This window comes from Aquarana catesbeiana, linkage group LG02 (genome assembly GCF_042186555.1).
Source record: "Aquarana catesbeiana isolate 2022-GZ linkage group LG02, ASM4218655v1, whole genome shotgun sequence".
Classification (NCBI taxonomy): domain Eukaryota; kingdom Metazoa; phylum Chordata; class Amphibia; order Anura; family Ranidae; genus Aquarana; species Aquarana catesbeiana.
The window spans coordinates 349,496,894-349,515,317 of NC_133325.1; the positions used below are offsets into that span (position 1 = coordinate 349,496,894).

At 39.7% G+C, this 18,424-nt stretch overlaps 1 protein-coding gene across 6 annotated transcripts in view; it reads right to left on the reverse strand.

The window, feature by feature from the left end:
• Positions 1 to 18,424, reverse strand: part of CBLB (Cbl proto-oncogene B) — a 333,732-nt gene that overhangs the window by 51,572 nt on the left and 263,736 nt on the right. For 5 of the 6 annotated variants that reach the window (XR_012241626.1, XM_073614960.1, XM_073614959.1 and 2 more), the window contains exon 13: positions 1,020 to 1,163. The exons of the other annotated variant lie outside the window; for it this stretch is intronic. Coding sequence is in view for 4 of the 5 variants with exons in the window: in XM_073614960.1 (XP_073471061.1) it covers positions 1,020 to 1,163 (144 nt within the window). In the remaining variant the exon portion in view is untranslated. The remainder of the gene's footprint in view (positions 1 to 1,019; positions 1,164 to 18,424) is intronic. 6 annotated transcript variants of the gene reach the window in all.

Below are 18,424 nucleotides of genomic sequence, written 5' to 3' on the forward strand. Positions count from 1 at the left end.
ACTGGAAGAAAACTCAACATTGAGTTTACTCAAAAGTGGAGGTTTTATAAAAAAAGTTGACAAGACCTTTCTGTCCGAACAGATTACCACAATTGTTTTTGCAGAAAAGCTTGTAAGGTTGGTTTAGGCTCCATGCATCTGGCCCAGCTTTAATTTGGAAAAAAAAAGTTTAAAAAAATTAAACCAATAAAAATACACCATAGAGTTTATAGTCTTATAAAATATGTTGGATGCTCTGGGTAACATTTAATCAGCAAACTCTGAATATACAAAGCCAACTCAGGTTACCTTGGTATACTAACAAAGTATACAATCTACCTTCCCTTGAATGCAACAATGTACAGTTGAAAGGGAAAATGGACAGGAGAATACAAAGAGAATTACAGCATCCTGTTAGTAATATATATAAAAAGCCCATGCAGTTCTACTTTAAAAGGGAACTCTGGAAGCTGTGCCCCCCGCCCCCCCAAAAAAAAACAAAAAACAAAAGGACAAGGGACTTGTCAACAGTATTGGCTGTGGTCTCCCTGCAGCTAACCTTTCTCCATTGTAAATTACCAAGTCTTGTCCTGTACTGTGTGCCTCTGTCTGGGAGTGGTATACATTTGAACACCTTTTAAACTTAATGTTCAATTGGGCAGTCTAACTGACCAAAAGAGGGGTTCCAGAGCACATGGGAAGTAAGGCCAAGGTCCATTTTACAGGAGTTGTACTGCTTACATATCAGGATCTACCGATCAATCTGATACTTGGTTTTTAGTAAAGGCAATACGTTTAATCAGGATATGCTCAGTTGGAATTGCATGGAATTTTTAAAGTCTAGCTTTAAACCTCCGTTCAAGTAGTTTAAGAAAGCTTCCGAGATAGCACAGTAGAGGGCCACGAGGACCCAGATCTGGAGACAAAATAAACTTGTAATCTCTGTAAAACAGAATTTTTTTTTCTCTTAAAGAAGAGCAGCAAACATTGAACTTTTCACATGAAAGATAGCATTGTGCATACAGTGAAACCTGTCTTACCTAGAGAAAGGCTTTATACTATGGCAGTGAAGAGGCAAGGGACGTGAATGTAGAGGATGGGACGATGGGATTTTGTATTCACTATCATCGTCTTCTGTTGAATTCCTTATTTTATCAGACAGAGAATGCAACAGTAAAGGACACCTAGAGAAAGGAAACAGGAGATCTAGTTAAAGCCAGCTCACCCTGATGATACTGCTTTGATGGTATGTCCATAAAGCCTGCATGAGATCAAGCTATCCAAGTCAATGATTTTTTACTCCAAGCATTACTGCGGTGTACCAGTCTACTACTACTTTTGGTTGGCAGTTTGGGAATCTGGGAACCCCAGCTTGTGATGCAGGAGAACTAATCCTCAAAAATACTCACTGCAGCCTGATGTAAAAAAAAAAAAGTGAGTACAAAGAAGTTCTTTTTTTTACAGCCTCCTATTGTAATCTGAGCTTTACTGATGATTCAAAAAGCAGAATGAAAGGACGTTATAGCGCACAGGTTACAATAAGTACATGGTCATTCAATCCCCCTTTTTTTATAGCAAGGGAAAGGGACCTAATGACGCCACACGCTTTGCTCGATTCTTGATGTGATCACGGTTTTGATGACAGCATTGGGCTTGCAGTTTTGTTTTATTTAAGCTGATGGATTTATGCGATGGTGCGTCTCCATCGATGGCAGCTTCCTTGACTGTAAATAGGAGGGTTTAGTTCTGCTTTAACTACTGCTTTCACAACTTTGCTATATCAACCATTCAACTACATATAGGAATTGAAGCATTAATGTAGGACAATTTGTTGGCCCATAACAACAGTAGTATAAAATATGAAATAGACTTAAACAATGGTCCAAACTATTAGGTAATATTTTATGTACTGCAGCTGTCTTCAAGCACAAATATCGATTTCAGGTACCACAAGATGTAGCAGTGCATTTGAAAAAATATTATGTATAGTATATGCACAAAATATATGCATTAAAGTTTAACTTCAATATAAAGGAATAGTAATGGAGTTGTCTTCTTCTATTTACTGGCTCACAGATAATGGGTTTTAATAATCAGAAGAGAGATACAAAATAAATTTGTATAAATTTTACATGGTTTAGAAGAGTGCATTTCAAGATCAACCTTTAAGGCCTCCCAAAAGTAAACCTTTTCAGCTTTCTGCAAAGACTTGCACATCTTTGTGCTATTACTAATAATAGTGGAACTTTAGGTAACCTCTAAGCAATTTATGTGTTTGTTTAAATAGTTATCAAATGTATTTTAAACAACGTTAGTATACTTGCCTAAATGTATTTATTAAAGTAGTACTCCAAACCAAAACTATTTAGGATTGAAAATTGAAAATGTTTACCCTACTGGGTAGATTTATTCTTGGTTTCAGCTACATAAAGAGACGGCATAACAGCAATCATTTAAATTAGGCAAAAATGAGAACCTGAATCTTTTATGTATATCTCTCTAAAACCTTGTACACACGATCAAATTTTCCAACGGGAAATGTGTGATGACAGGCTGTTGGCGGAAAATCCGACCGTTTGTATGCTCCATCGGACAATTGTTGTCGGATTTTCTGCAGACAAATGTTGGATGGCAGGCTTTAAAATTTTCCGCTGACAAATGTCTGTTGTCGGATTTTCCGAGCGTGTGTACACAAGTCCGTCGAACAAAAGTCCAAAGTAGGCAAAAATGAGAACCTGAATCTTTTATGTATTGCTCTCTAAAGCCTTGTACACACGATCGGATTTTCCAACGGGAAATGCGTGATGACAGGCTGTTGGCGGAAAATCCAAGCGTTTGTATGCTCCATCGGACAATTGTTGTCGGATTTTCTGCGGACAAATGTTGGATGGCAGGCTTTAAAATTTTCCGCTGACAAATGTCTGTTGTCGGATTTTCCGAGCATGTGTACACAAGTCCGTCGAACAAAAGTACAAATACGCATGCTCGGAAGCAAGGACAAGCCAGAAGTGGTCGGTCTTGTAAACTAGCGGTCATAATGGAGAATTAACATTCGTGACGTGGCAAATTATGAAATCTCAAAATGCAGCGTACATTCTCTTCTTTAATGGGATAATAATGAAGCTGCTTTACTGGTGATACTGAAGGAGTTATTGCAAACAAATTTTCAAAGGCTTTTATTTTCTAGTGATAAAGAATAATACAGTAATATTATTATGCTTGTTATTTTTTTTGGGTGCAAGTTATCATAACACCATTATCCCGTAGTTTTAAAGATCAAAGGTACAACTATGTTGGTGTCCCATGTTAATTTTACATTGTTCATTTTAAAATGTAACTGCCTACTTCCAAACTGTCATTTGAAGTAAAACACATAGCCAAGTATTATTCTACAAATTTTTTTTTATTGTGCATTAAAAAAAGAAAACAAATAAAATTAGACATGCTATCTGTCAACAGAACTTAACCAAAAAGTGCATTCTATGCATCCAAAAATATAGAAAATATACCAAATCAAATCATTATTCAAGCAAAAAATAAAATAAATGCCTCATGCATGTGTCCTGCTTCTTAATATAGGGGGTCAACAATGCCAAGCGTTGATGAAAGCAGGGGTCTGTCATCCGGACATGATTCTGAAAATCTGGATTATTCTCCTGGAGCTCCAGCAGCAAAGGCATATGACATAATTGGTCACGATTAATAAAGCAACCAATTTTTGGTCCAAGAAATCCTCCTCCTCCTGTTCCTGGACCGGGCTTGGGTCAAAGCAATAACTCCAAGACCAATAATAAATAACAGGTTATCTCCTCTGATTCCGCAACATGTCTGGTTGACGAACAGCCGTTCAGAAATGAACTGAAAAGCACAAAATGAAAAGCGCGAATCAACACTCACCATACTTCTACTAATACAAAATTTGCAGAAGGAGCCCAAAGGGTGTCGCTAAAGAGCTGAAAAACCATGTAGTAAGTCACTACGTTCATGTTTGTTGGCTGACAATTTCTTCCCGTTTGTATGCAAGACAAGTTCCTGGCCAATGCCCTTCGGACAAAAGTCCGAGGTTTTGTCTGGAAAACCCGATCGTGTGTACAAGGCTTCACTCCACTAGAGATGGTCACATTAGTGTTTTCTCTCTCCCTGCTTAAAATCTCCCAAACACAATCACAGAAAAAATAAAGCAGAGCTTCTGACCCTTCCCTACTACATGCAAAACCAAATACGTTTTAGAAAGTTTGACTAGAGTTACACTTTTACTCCTCCACAATCCCCAAAAAGAATTGGTATGCCAACAATAAAAAGCAATCAGACTGTACTGAATTGTTCAAAGCTGTTAGTCTAACATGTTTCAAGCACTGAAAGCTAGAGGAGGATGGGGTAGTCAGTTTAGAGGAACAAAGCAATGGGGATATCTTACTAATTGTTTACCCTTTAGCAATCCTTATGCAATATTGCAACAGTTGCATTTTGAGTTAAAAAACAAAAACAAAAAAACAAACACACACACACACACAATAAAAGTATAGAATATAAAAAGTGGAAACAGACCATAAAAATATATCCATAACAACCAACCCTATATCTGCAAAGTAGCTACAGTAGAATGTAAGCAATATTTTAAGTTTTTAAAAATAATGAAATATCAGCACCAACAAAAGTAGACAGGTGGCTACTGGGAAAATTGTTTCAGTGGCAAAACTGAATAGAGACTAATGGAAGGGAAAGTGCATTTTATCTCCACTCTCTGTTAATAGATACAATAGAGCAATTTACAGACTTGGTCCTTAAAACTGTATAGTGAAGTTTTAAATACAGAGTAGTTTGACATACTGAAAAAAAAAAAACGAACAGCAAAGAGCATTATTGATTTTTTTCCAGTTACAAAGCATTATAGGAAAAAGATGTTCAATTTACAGTACTGTTTCTGGTACTAAAAGAAATAGCCTGTTTCCATTTCTCAGTGGTGTTACACTACTGTAAAAATAACTATCCCATTCTAAGGATAGGGGCAATGTGCAATTACCTGGTTATATGGTCTCTAAAATAAGTGCCCAACTGCATAGTGATTAAAAATAATTCAAGTTTGTATTATGGAAAAATAAATATGTAAGGGTTCTTCTGAATATCTAAAAGGTGGCCGATTTTCTGCCTGCTTTTTATTAGAGGTTTGCCATTTTCGTTAAGCAACGGATCTGATTCAGAGGATAAAATTAAACCACAATTGATCCTGACATTTCAATTGCAGCTGCATAACCAATTCTATTGGGCAGAGCAGAATAGAGTAAAAACAATATCTTGTGTAGATAGATTATGCCAGTAGAATTATGATATTAAGGAGATAGAGGATGTGAGATTCAGAAAAGCTGTAATTTTTAAAATGTGAAGGAATGGATATCATGATGTTCAGAGGTGTGTAAAATGGAGTCCAATAATAATAGGAGAGAGGAATATGATCACCAGAGGTAAAATGAATTGGAGGTTTTTCTCATATCATAACTGTTGAAATGATCACCATCATTTTTTACATACGTGTGTGTGTTTTGTTTATATCGTGGGGTTCAGCTACAAAAGAGCTCGCAGAGAGGTAATCCACACAGCAAGTAGGTTTAAGGGCTTCCTGCCTGGGTTTATTGGTCAGCGTGACAGCAAAACAAGAAGATTACCTTGTAGGTAAAAGAACCAGAGTCTAAAAGGAACAACCAGAAAAAACAATTAAAGCGGAGCAATCTTGGTGGGGCGGGGGGAGGGGGGGCGTCAATTCTGACAGGTACCTGCTCCCACTTCTGCTCTGGTTGCCTAAGCTAGGCAATTGGAAATAACCCCCCCCCCCCCCCCGCAGTCTTCTGGGACATGTGACAGGTCCCAGAAGACTGCAGGACCGCAAGCTGTCACAGCTGGGTGCCCACAGTTAAGATGCTGGCACCAAAGACAGAAGATGAGAGGTGAAATCGGCTGGGGTGAGCACATCGCTGGATTGTGGGAGAGGTGAGTGGCTGCCTTATTAAAATTCAACAGCTACAGTTTTTGTAGTTACTGAATTTTACTGGGGCTCCTCCTGGTTAGTAAAGAGACCTCACTGGGTCTGCTTTAGACCTGCTTTAGACCTGCAGACATGTTACCTCACAGCCTGCTTGCATCTCTTTCCAGCAACAACCCATAAACACAGGGAAGAAAATTATAACCAAGGTGGGAGAACAAGGAGTAGTCCATAATTAACCCCCTGCAACCTGCTAAAAACTTTCCACTGCTCTCATGAACCACAAAATCCTATGCTGCAGATATACTCCATCTACAACTGACAGGGGCTGTTTGTCACTATATATACACACACATACATATACATATTATATATATACACACACATACAGTAATACCTTGAATCGTGAGTAACGTGGTTTATGAGCGTTTCGCAATACAAACTATTATTTAAAAAAAATCCAGACTGGGTTTGCAAGCGTTGTCTCGCAAAACAAGCACGATTCAAGCCTCTGGGGTGTGCTGTACTGCATTAGGCAAGAGGTGATACTAGGAGCCACTCGGAAACACTCAGTTCCCGAGTGCATCCATGAGGTTTCTGAGTGTTTCCGAGAGTCTCCAGTGTCCCCCACAACTGACCACATGTGGTACTGCATATAATAGCAATCACTGCGGAGAGAATTATCTGAGTTTCCATTGACTCCTATGGGGAAATTCGCTTTGATATACGAGTGCTTTGGATTACAAGCATTCTTCCGGAACGAACGAACGAACGAATGGAGAGAGAGAGAGAGAGAGAGAGAGAGAGAGAGAGAGAGAGAGAGAGAGAGAGAGAGAGAGAGAGAGAGAGAGCTATATATATACACACATATACGCTGCTCTAAAAGGCATGTATAAGAAATGCACAGTAAATAATTGATCTAAAATTAAATAAATAATGAACCAGTGAATTATAAATGTTGTATAACGTGTGTAACGCTAGCAGCTTTAGGTATTTTATTTACGTTTTAGCATCTAGGAATTGGTGGCTCACAGGATTGTCTTTCTATTTTTATATATATATATACACACAGTATCTCACAAAAGTGAGTACACCCCTCACATGTTTGTAAATATTTTATTACATCTTTTTATGTGACAACACTAAAGAAATGACACTTTGATACAATGTAACGTAGTGAGCGTACAGATTGTATAACAGTGTAAATTTGCTGTCCTCTTAAAATAACAACACACAGCCATTAATGTCTAAACCGCTGGCAACAAAAGTGAGTACACCCCTAAGTGAAAATGTCCAAATTGGGCTTTCCGTCCCCAGTGTCATGTGACTCGTTAGTGTTACAAGGTCTCAGGTGTGAATGGGAAACAGGTGTGTTAAATTTGGTGTTATCGCTCTCACTCTCTCATACTGGTCACTGGAAGTTCAACATGGCACCTCATGGCAAAGATCTCTATGAGGATCTGAAAAAAAAGAATTGTTGCGCCACATAAAGATGGCCCAGGCTATAAGAAGATTGCCAAGACCCTGAAACTGAGCTGCAGCATGGTGGCCAAGACCATACAGCAGTTTAACAGGACAGGTTCCACTCAGAACAGGCCTCGCCATGGTCGACCAAAGAAGTTGAGTGCACATGCTCAGCGTCATATCCAGAGGTTGTCTTTGGGTAATAGACGTATGAGTGCTGCCAGCATCGCTGCAAAGGTTGAAGGGGTGGGGGGTCAGCCTGTCAGTGCTCAGACCATACGCCATACACTGCATCAAATAGGTCTGCATGGGTGTCATCCCAGGAGGAAGCCTCTTCTAAAGATGATGCACAAGAAAGCCCCCAAACTGTTTGCTGAAAACAAGTAAACTAAGGACATGGATTACTGGAACCATGTCCTGTGGTCTGATGAGACCAAGATAAACCTATTTGGTTCAGATGGTGTCAACCGTGCGTGGCTGCAACCAGGTAAGGAGTACAAAGACAATGTGTCTTGCCTACAGTCAAGCATTGTGGTGGGAGTGTCATGGTCTGGGGCTGCATAAGTGCTACCAGCTCTGGGGAGCTACAGTTCATTGAGGGAACCATGAATGCCAACATGTAGTGTGACATACTTAAGCAGAGCATGATCCCCTCCCTTTGGAGACTGGGCCGCAGGGCAGTATTCCAACAATAATACGATAATGACCCCAACACACACTTCCAAGATGACCACTGCCTTGTTAAAGAAGCTGAGGGTAAAGGTGATGGACTGGCCAAGCATGTCTCTAGACCTAAACCCTATTGAGCATCTGTGGGGCATCCTCAAATGGAAGGTAGAAAAGCACAAGGTCTCTAAAATCCACCAGCTCTGTGATGTCGTCATGGAGAAGTGTAAGAAGACTCCAGTGGCAACCTGTGAAGCTCTGGTGAACTCCATGCCCAAGAGGGTTAAGGCAATGCTGGAAAATAATGGTGGCCACACAAAATATTGACACTCTGGGCCCAATTTGGACATTTTCACTTGGGGATGTACTCACTTTTGTTGCCAGCGGTTTAGACATTAATGGCTGTGTGTTAAGTTATTTTGAGGCGACAGCAAATTTACACTGTTATACAAGCTGTACATTCACTACTTTACATTGTAGCAAAGTGTCATTTCTTCAGTGTTGTCACATAAAAAAACCGCGCTAAACACAAACCATAATCAAAATAATTGAAAAATATATAAAGTGATCAGAAAATGCTAAACTCATATAACAATATAATGTGAAAAAAAATTTTTAAATTAAAAAATGCGAAATGAACCACATAAGGATACTAAATTATTAGGGCAAAAAATATGAAAATTAATTAATAAATATAAAAACTAAATAGTAAAAAATTGTTGTATAAAGATAAGAAAAACAAAAAACACAGTCCGTGAAAATAAAATGACTTCCGTTATCAACAGTCCTATTTAGATTTTCTTCCACCCAAAGTGACTGAAGACTTTAAAGACATCTTAGTGAAAAAATCCACCACCTATAAAGGTATATGATTACCAGAGGTAAGCTGTAATAAAGCCTTATGCCAGAGATCCACTCATTAGGGACATCACCATCTGTCTCTGCATGGAGGGGAGATCACCCGGGATTCCTCAGTAGTGATTGGCTCGGTAATGGAGACCCCAGAAGATAAGAAATACATCTACCATAGTGTGAATCCGTTTGACCAATTTATTAAAAGATAAAGTAGCACACTTACCAAAAGAAACAGTTAAAACAGCATATACAAAATCAGCCGGCCGGCCTGCAAACACCCGTTCGTTATGGAGTGGAAACGATGACGTCAGCGCGTCTGCCTTCCGACGTACGTTTCGTCCTATTGGACGTTGTCCTATGACAACGTCCAATAGGACGAAACGTACGTCGGAAGGCAGACGCGCTGACGTCATCGTTTCCACTCCATAACGAACGGGTGTTTGCAGGCCGGCCGGCTGATTTTGTATATGCTGTTTTAACTGTTTCTTTTGGTAAGTGTGCTACTTTATCTTTTAATAAATTGGTCAAACGGATTCACACTATGGTAGATGTATTTCTTATCTTCTGGGGTCTCCATTACCGAGCCAATCACTACTGAGGAATCCCGGGTGATCTCCCCTCCATGCAGAGACAGATGGTGATGTCCCTAATGAGTGGATCTCTGGCATAAGGCTTTATTACAGCTTACCTCTGGTAATCATATACCTTTATAGGTGGTGGATTTTTTCACTAAGATGTCTTTAAAGTCTTCAGTCACTTTGGGTGGAAGAAAATCTAAATAGGACTGTTGATAACGGAAGTCATTTTATTTTCACGGACTGTGTTTTTTGTTTTTCTTATCTTTATACAACAATTTTTTACTATTTAGTTTTTATATTTATTAATTAATTTTCATATTTTTTGCCCTAATAATTTAGTATCCTTATGTGGTTCATTTCGCATTTTTTAATTTAAAAATTTTTTTTCACATTATATTGTTATATGAGTTTAGCATTTTCTGATCACTTTATATATTTTTCAATTATTTTGATTATGGTTTGTGTTTAGCGCGGTTCTTTTATACACTTTATCCATTTTATTCTACACCTAAGAATTAGAACTGCAGCTTGGATTTAGAGGGAAGCGCAGTAATTTTATAATATTTTCTGATATTGTCACATAAAAAGATATTATAAAATATTTTAAAAAATGTGAGGGGTGTATTCGCTTATGTGAGATACTGTAAATACATTACATACATATACACACACATTCCACATGTACCACTTGACAAATTATAAATGATATTGTAATGGCATGCGATTGGATTAACATACAAAGTGCTAAAGGATTTGGAGACTCTCTAAAAGCTAATTCATAAGATGAATCCAGAATGAAATTAATCTTTCACAGCAGATACTTAGAATTTGTAAAAATAAGCCGCTATCATTTGGAATGTTAGAGATTTACAGCATTCAGCCTAAAATATACTAAGCATGGTCATAGGGTAAATTCCCTAATGGAGGGATCAGAGAGAAAATTGAGAAAGGTGCAAAACTTAACCAACATAACCTATTAGCATGCACTTACATTTGTCTCCACTATGTGTTAGATCCCAAGACGGTCACATTGGGGAGGTCTTGAAGAGGATAGCACAGTAGTAACAAAAGTAACATGTGGGTTCATGGGGCATTTATGAATTTTTTGCTCAATGTGCATCTATGCACAAAATGTTAAATCATTTAAAACATCTCATTGTATTGCAATTATTTCTAGCCTACTCCTATTAATCTGAATGTTCTTGAAGTTTGTAAACTTAGTTTTGAAGATCTCCACACATTTACGTCATTTAAAGTAGTTCTACAGCCAAGATATTTCTACCTTAATGCATTCCCTTCTTCAAGGTACAAAAAAGGCCTCCGTATTTGTAATTTATCATTGAAGCTTATCCTAGGTTTATTAACAAGTGACAAACTTATTTTCTGCACTCCAGAATCAGAAGTCCTACCATGACATGTAATTAATATATATAACGGTTTGGGGATAAACCCCAATGAGGCCTTTACTTGCTATACACACTACACTAGGCATTACAAGTCCTTACATGACACGGTGACAAGTTTTTTGATATTCCCAACTCGCCTACAATGTCTGCTGGCCAGGGTCCCACACTGAAGAGCAGGTCTGCTTTCCTGTCCTCGCCAACTCTATTACTTTTTCTCTGCTATCTGTAACCAAAGCTGTTTTGCATAGAGCTGCTGTGGGTCTGTTCTTTTCTTTCCTTCCACCATAGGGAGCCTTCCAGGCTGGCAGAACACAATAATTACTGCTAGCGGCTATAGCTGTCGGCAGTAATCACATGCCAAATATCTAACAGGTTGGTTGTACTCAAGTCTATTGATGGAGGGTGTCTGAGCTGGAAGGGGGGGTCAGTCTTTGCTGAAGGGTCTGTGCAGAGCCAGCTTTCGGTGAAGGAATGAATGGGTCCACCATGCAACCACCCCACAACTGCATGCCACGCATACAATTGCAGAGTGCAAGTGCAGGGTTCAAAGGGTTAGAGCAGGAGGTCAGGATTCGATACAAGGGCTGTCAAATGCTCTCTGACGAGTGATCATTCCTTAGAAACCAATGCTAGTGTAAACAAGCCCTTACACTCTTGCTAATGGCACAGTCATAAAAGCATATTTTTGGGGTAAATGGATTGCATCATACGTGTGTGAGTAAAGGGGGAGTTGGCTCCGTTTTTTGGGGGGGGGGGGGGGGGCAATGACAGATACGCCATTTTCTGGGGATATAGTGTGACAAAGTGTGGAGACCTGGGGGTAGAACTATGCATGATCGAGAGGAATCATACACATGACTTCAAACAATAAACATTATTCCATATTATTCCATATTATGATGACTGCACACACTGCTTGGTGGGATTGAGATTACCCCTCCTGGGATTGACCTAATGAAACCACTTGTCCCCCACCACTGTACTAATGACTGCATCCTACACCACACAGACATCACAGTGAACTGGACATGGCCAGGAAGATGCAAGATCTTCACCCTAAGAAGACTGACACCAGTGATCAGTGGTATGGCCTTTGTTCACCTCTATGATGAATATCTGTTGCTTCAGAGACAGGTCTGCTCACCAGAGAACGGAAAATACAAGATGTGAAGTGTTCAGCAGTTACCTGTATTCATCAAAGACACCAATAATGATTGTTAACACAGTGCCCCCATAAAAGTCACCCCCCTTGGGGACTTTTCCAAAAGTACTTTATTACTACTCCAAAAAAAGGCTACAGTCTTGCTAGTACTACTAAAATTTTAAAACTACAAAACTCTCAAGTGAACATAAAATTGACTTTAATGAAGACAAAAAAAACACCATGATATTTTCTACTGCTCCAAATGAGAAGGCTGAGAAGTTCAGTAGGAGGAGGAGTAATGAAAATATCAGCACTGAGTCTGCTTATACAAACACTCGCCCCTGCTGTGTTATTAACACCAGTCTAAAGGGGTTTGTGAACATAAAGATGCTAGAATAATGGCACTCGTATATATTGGCTTTTTTTTTTTTTGCACAAATGCAAACATTCTTTCCTCCACTGTATTACTGTACTAAGAACACATGTTTGCTAATACTATATTTAATACTATAAATTCCCAAGCGAACATAACATTTCAGAAATGAATAAGAGTCAATTTGAGATTTTCTAGTGTTCTGCACAAGACAGCTGCAGAGCGCAATAGTGGAGGAGTAATGGAAATATCAGTACTGCGCGTCTACAAACACAAATGCTTTCTTTGCTGAATTATTCTGGCCTCCAGGTGTTTGTAAATTTACAGATTTTTAGAATTTTGTACAGAAATCAAATTTATCCACAGACTCTAATCTGAAATCTTTAAAAAACAGACATTTATCTGATTATAATAAATAAGCATCTTACAATAATACTGTTCCCAATTAATGATTTTAAATGAGACTTTTAGCACTTTTTAACTTTGACAAGTAGTTTCACTATTAAAACATTTGCTTGATGCTTTTAATATGTTATTTCATGCCGCACTGAATAAATTAAACTAACTCAGGCTATTATAACACTCAAAATGCATTCACTTTATTTATTGGTCAAAACCTACAGCTCTCATCTGAGAGCCGATTCAACACTGTGCTTTACTTTTCTTTAGAAGCATTTTAATACATGTGGTTTACATTTCTATCGATGATGCAGGATTAAAGAAAAAAAAGCATGCCAAGGCCAAGTTTACACTTACGGTTGGGAGGTGGTAAAAAATGACCACTTTAAGGCTGCAAAGGCAATCAGACAGGGTTGTAAACTTGCCAGGGTTGTGATGCTTTGCTTCATGGCTTGGAAGATTTATACCCCCCTTTAGATTAGCTAAGTTGAAAGGATTGCATTCAGAGGTCAGTACTGCCTGTTGAATTGGTCCCCATCAAGTAAATGGGGCTATGCCACAACTGCCCTGTAACCACGTGCACTGCTGTGGTGCAGGGTTTCAGGGGTAAAAACAGGTGGTGAGGAGGCGACATTACTGTCAAAACACCCTCTGGAATACGGTCCACCAGAGGGAAAAGCTAATGTAAGTCCTTACTTTACTGAATGAACTGTGCCTTAGGTTTATTTCAGGTACTTATATAGCGCCATCAATTTACGCAGCGCTTTACATATACATTGTATATTCACATCAGTCCCTACCCTCAAGAAGCTTACAATCTAAGGTCCCTAACTCACATTCATACATACTAGGGACAATTTAGACAGGATCCAATTAACCTACCAGCATGTCTTTGGAGTGTGGGAGAAAACCGGAGTACCCGGAGGAAACCCACGCAGGCACAGGGAGAACATGCAAACTCCAGGCAGGTAGTGTCGTGGTTGGGATTCGAACCAGTGACCCTTCTTACTGCTAGGCGAAAGTTCTATCCACTACACCACTGTGCCGCCCAGTTGAAAAAAGCATAATAAAACTGTATAAACATTTTATAATTATGGGGAAAATAAAAAACACGTCTGTACCAGAGTACCACTGCCAACTAAATGCATATAATACAGTACCTATGCATACACACCCAGTTATTTTGGTTGCAATGTACAGAATCCATGTAGAGTAACAACACTCCAAGTTCAAGATAACCAAGTTAATTAATAGGCCCAATTACTAGCAACCAGAACAGAGAAACACAGTTTTTAAGCATAAGTAGTCTTTTGGGACCGATACTGTGTTTGCAACAGCTACAATTCATAAGCAAACAAGAACACACATTTTTAAGCTCTGCATGTAATTGGCTGTAAAACACAACGCTCGGAGATGCCTGTATTACAACAATTCGAAGGACAATCACTTAAAACACTAACAGTATAGCAATTACTGAATTTGCATTGTTTTCTAGTGAGACAAGCTAAATCATATATAATTCCTTTAGGCGTTTATTAACACACCATACATTGCACCTACAGCTAAGGGAGTTCTGTATCTTTATTTTTGTTGACAATTCCTCTGAAGCATGAAAAAAAAAAAAAACATTTGGTGCATTTTGGTGCAGTTTACAGCAAGCACATCATCTTCAAGGTTGAATGGTTGCAACATGTTAAATGCACAAGCCTCTGCTGTGGAAAATGCATACAGAAAAGGCACGGAAAAACCCAAAGCATGAAAAATTTACCTAAAAAGCAAATAAACTTATGGAGAAGTGGATCTGAACAGGGATGCCTCAGTTTTCACAATCAACATCATTGTGATTGTTTTTTATCTAAAAGGTGTATGTCTGGGCAAAAAAAATAGGCAGTACATCTCTGCAAAATGTGAACCTTTACCCATGCCTGTTCACACTACACTACAGTAGAAGGCTGTGCGGGAAAACCCATGTTCCATATGTGTTTCTAGCACCGCATTCAAAGTGCACTGCACTTGCAATCTGCAGTGGGTGTCAGTGCAATAATATTGATGGATTATGTGGACATGACCAGATTGAGATGTTCTATGAACAATATCAATTAGAAGGTTTCAATGGACAAAGTATAGGTACGGGACTTTTTAGGTGCTTAACCAGATAGTACACGGAAAATTCATAAAAGCAGTTTTATTTAACCCCTTGTTTACTGGGCACTTAAACCCCCTCATGCCCAGACCAATTTTCAGCTTTCAGCGCTGGCACACTTTGAATGACAATTGCGCGGTCATACAACACTGTACCCAAATTAAATTTTTATCATTTTTTTCACACAAATAGAGCTTTCTTTTGGTGGTATTTAATCACAGCTGGGGTTTTTATTTTTTGCTAAACAAACAAAAAAAGATGGAAAATTATAGTTTGTTATAAAATTTTGAAAACAGGTAATTTTTCTCCTTCATTGATATGCGCTGATGAGGCGGCACTTGTGGGCACTGATAGGCTGCATTGGTGGGCACTGATAGGCACAGAGAAGGCGGTACTGATGGGCACAGAGAAGGCGGCACTGATGGCCACTGATAAGATTGCACTGATGGGCCCTGATGGGTGGCACTGATAGTTGACACTGGTGGGCACTGGTAGGTGACACTGGTGGGCAGCACTGTTGATGAGGCACTGATTGTGGGAACTGATAGGTGGCACTGTGGGCACTGGTAGGTGGCGCTGGTAGGCGGCACTGTTGTGTACTGCTAGGTGGCACAGGTGGGCACAGATGAGCTTGGGGCAATCTCCTTGATCGGGACCGATGTCCCTATCACAGCCGCAGGTGATCGGCTTTTTTTTTCTCCTCACGCTGTCAAATAGCCGATTACAGGCTCTGTTTACATCACATGATCAGCTGTCATTGGCTGACAGCTGATCACGTGATAAGGGGTCAGGATCAACCCCTTACTCCTATCTGTGATCCAGACTCGGGCACAGGAGGACATCAACAGACGTCGGCTATAGTGCGGATCTGAACTAGTTAAACATGATTGTGTTAAAAGCATTTGTACAAACTAGAATATCGTTACTCATATACATAGGGCATTTGACTAGCATCACACTAGTATTTGACATGTTTTGCCGTATCAGGCTTCTTCAAAAGAAAGGTGTGATGGATTCACTCAAAAAAATGCTCCAGGTAGTAGAGCTGAAAATTTTTTTGAAGAAAGGAGTCTGTCCACATATGCCAAGAGTACCAAATATCGGCGGATATGCAACAGAGACCGGATCTCCCGCAGAGGGGGATAACTGGAGCCCACGCTGGCCATGCTAGATTTCCAAGGTCTGGAGTATTTTAATGATCATTCAGTCCAGTAATTAACCCTCGGCTGGCTTATAGCTGGATGGGTCCTTTTTATCAGGTCATGTCAGTGCCTAACCTGCCATCTAGTGAACACTTATGCCGCGTACACACAATTGGAATTTCCGTCAGAAAAAACTTGGATGGTTTTTCTGATGGAATTCCACTCAAGCTTGCCTTGCATATACATGGCAACACAAAAGTTCTCTGAACTTTCGTCCGGCAAGAACACGGTGACATACAACACTACGACAAGCCGAGAAAATGAAGTTCAATGCTTCTGAGCATGCGTCAAATTGTTTCCGAGCATGCGTGATTTTTTGCGTGTCCGAATTGCATACACACAAACGCATTTTCGGATAGGAACTTTTCCGGACCGAAAAATAGAGAACATGCTCTCAATCTTTTGCTGGCTGGAATTCTGCCAGCAAAAGACCGATGGAGCATACACACGGTTGCATTTTCCGACAAAAAGCTCTCATTGGAGTTTTGCTGGCGGCATTTCCGATCGTGTGTTTACGCAGCATTAGACTCTCTACACAGTAATCTAACTTAGAAGAGATCATTAAAGGCCAGTTATCCCCCTCTGCGGGAGATCCGGTCTCTGAGGCATATCCGCCGATGTTTGGTACACTTGGCCTATGTGGACAGACTCCTTTCCTCTTCAAATTAGTTTTTTCAGCTCTACTACCTGGAGCATTTTTTGGAGTGAATCCATCACACTTTTTTTGCCTTATACGGCAAAACATGTCGACAATACAAGCGTGATGCTATTCAAATGCCCTATGTATTTTAGTACCGATATTCTAGTTTGTACAAATGCTTTTAACACAATCATGTTTAAATAAAATTGTTTTTAAGAAATTTCTGTGTACTATCTGAATAAGCACCTAAAAAGTCCAGTACCTATACTTTGTCCTTTGAAAGGTGTCAGTGCAATGTTAACGTTTGCCTGCACGATACAAAAGTACAATGTGATTCAGCTGCAGTGTGTTTTCAAAAGTAGTGCATGCACTATTTTTGGTGCGTGAGATTTCAGCCTATTCAATATGAATGGGCAGAAAGCGCACTGCACAGAACTGCATGTGAATCACACAGAAATGAGGTTCATGTGAGAACCAGCTCTTACAAATGTTGCAAGTACAGAAAAATAGCTGTTGATTTGCCAGTGACCTCCTAACTTCCTGCCTGGGTTGCCAACTCTACCTCTGCTGCACTGAGATCTCAAGCAGTTACCACCCCTGCCCAAGTGCTCCTCTCCTGGATCAAAGAACAGTAGTGATAAGACGGATAGGGAGGAAGTGTTTTGTAGTCTAGCAGGGTTCGAGAATTCAGGCAGGGCCGACAACATTGTTCGAAATTTCAGTGCAGCAAAAGGCATATCTGTCAAGTTAAACTGGAAGTTAGGAGCTCATTGGATTTCTGGTAAGATGAACAGCTATTTTTCTGTACCTGCAGCATCTGTAAAGAGGCATAACACAAGGAAAGATGCATGTATTTTGGAAATTCAATAAACTCCAAAGGTTTCTCCAACGGAATTCTATTCAAGCGGTCTTGCCTACACACGGTCAAACCAAAGTCCAACCAAAGTCTGACCGTTCAGAACGCGGTGATGTACAACACTTACGGCGGGACTAGAAAAAGGAAGTTCAATAGCCAGTAGCCAATAGCTTCCGTCTCGTACTTGCTGCAGAGCATGCGTCGTTTTTGGTCTGTCGGAACAGCATACAGACGAGTGGTTTTCACGATAGGCATTGGTTCCGTCAGAAATATTTAGAACATGTTCTATTTCTAGGTCCATCAGAATTTTCTAAAAAAAGTCCAATGAGGCACACACATGATCGGAATATACGATGAAAAGCTTCCGTCTGACTTTTTATGCCGGACATTAAGCTCATGTGTACGCAGCATTAGAGAGATTTTCTTCAGCAGTCATGTGACCACATTACTTTCAGATCAGAAGGGCTGGGCACAAAGGGTATTGTCAGCCTGGGAATGGGACTGCAGAAATGCCATGAGGTCTAGCAGAGAGTGTTGCTGCCAGTCTATGTAATCAAACAGAAAAAGAAAAAAAAAATGTGATGGAGGTGCGGCTTTCTTCTATTAGTGCCCATTCACACCAGAAAAAGGCCCTCCTCATCTGTTCTGGATGCGTTTCTGCAGGCGCATTTTTAACGCTTATTTGATGCATTTACCACATTCCAGTACAGTTCTGTGCTGGAAAAAAATCAGCATGTTGTAC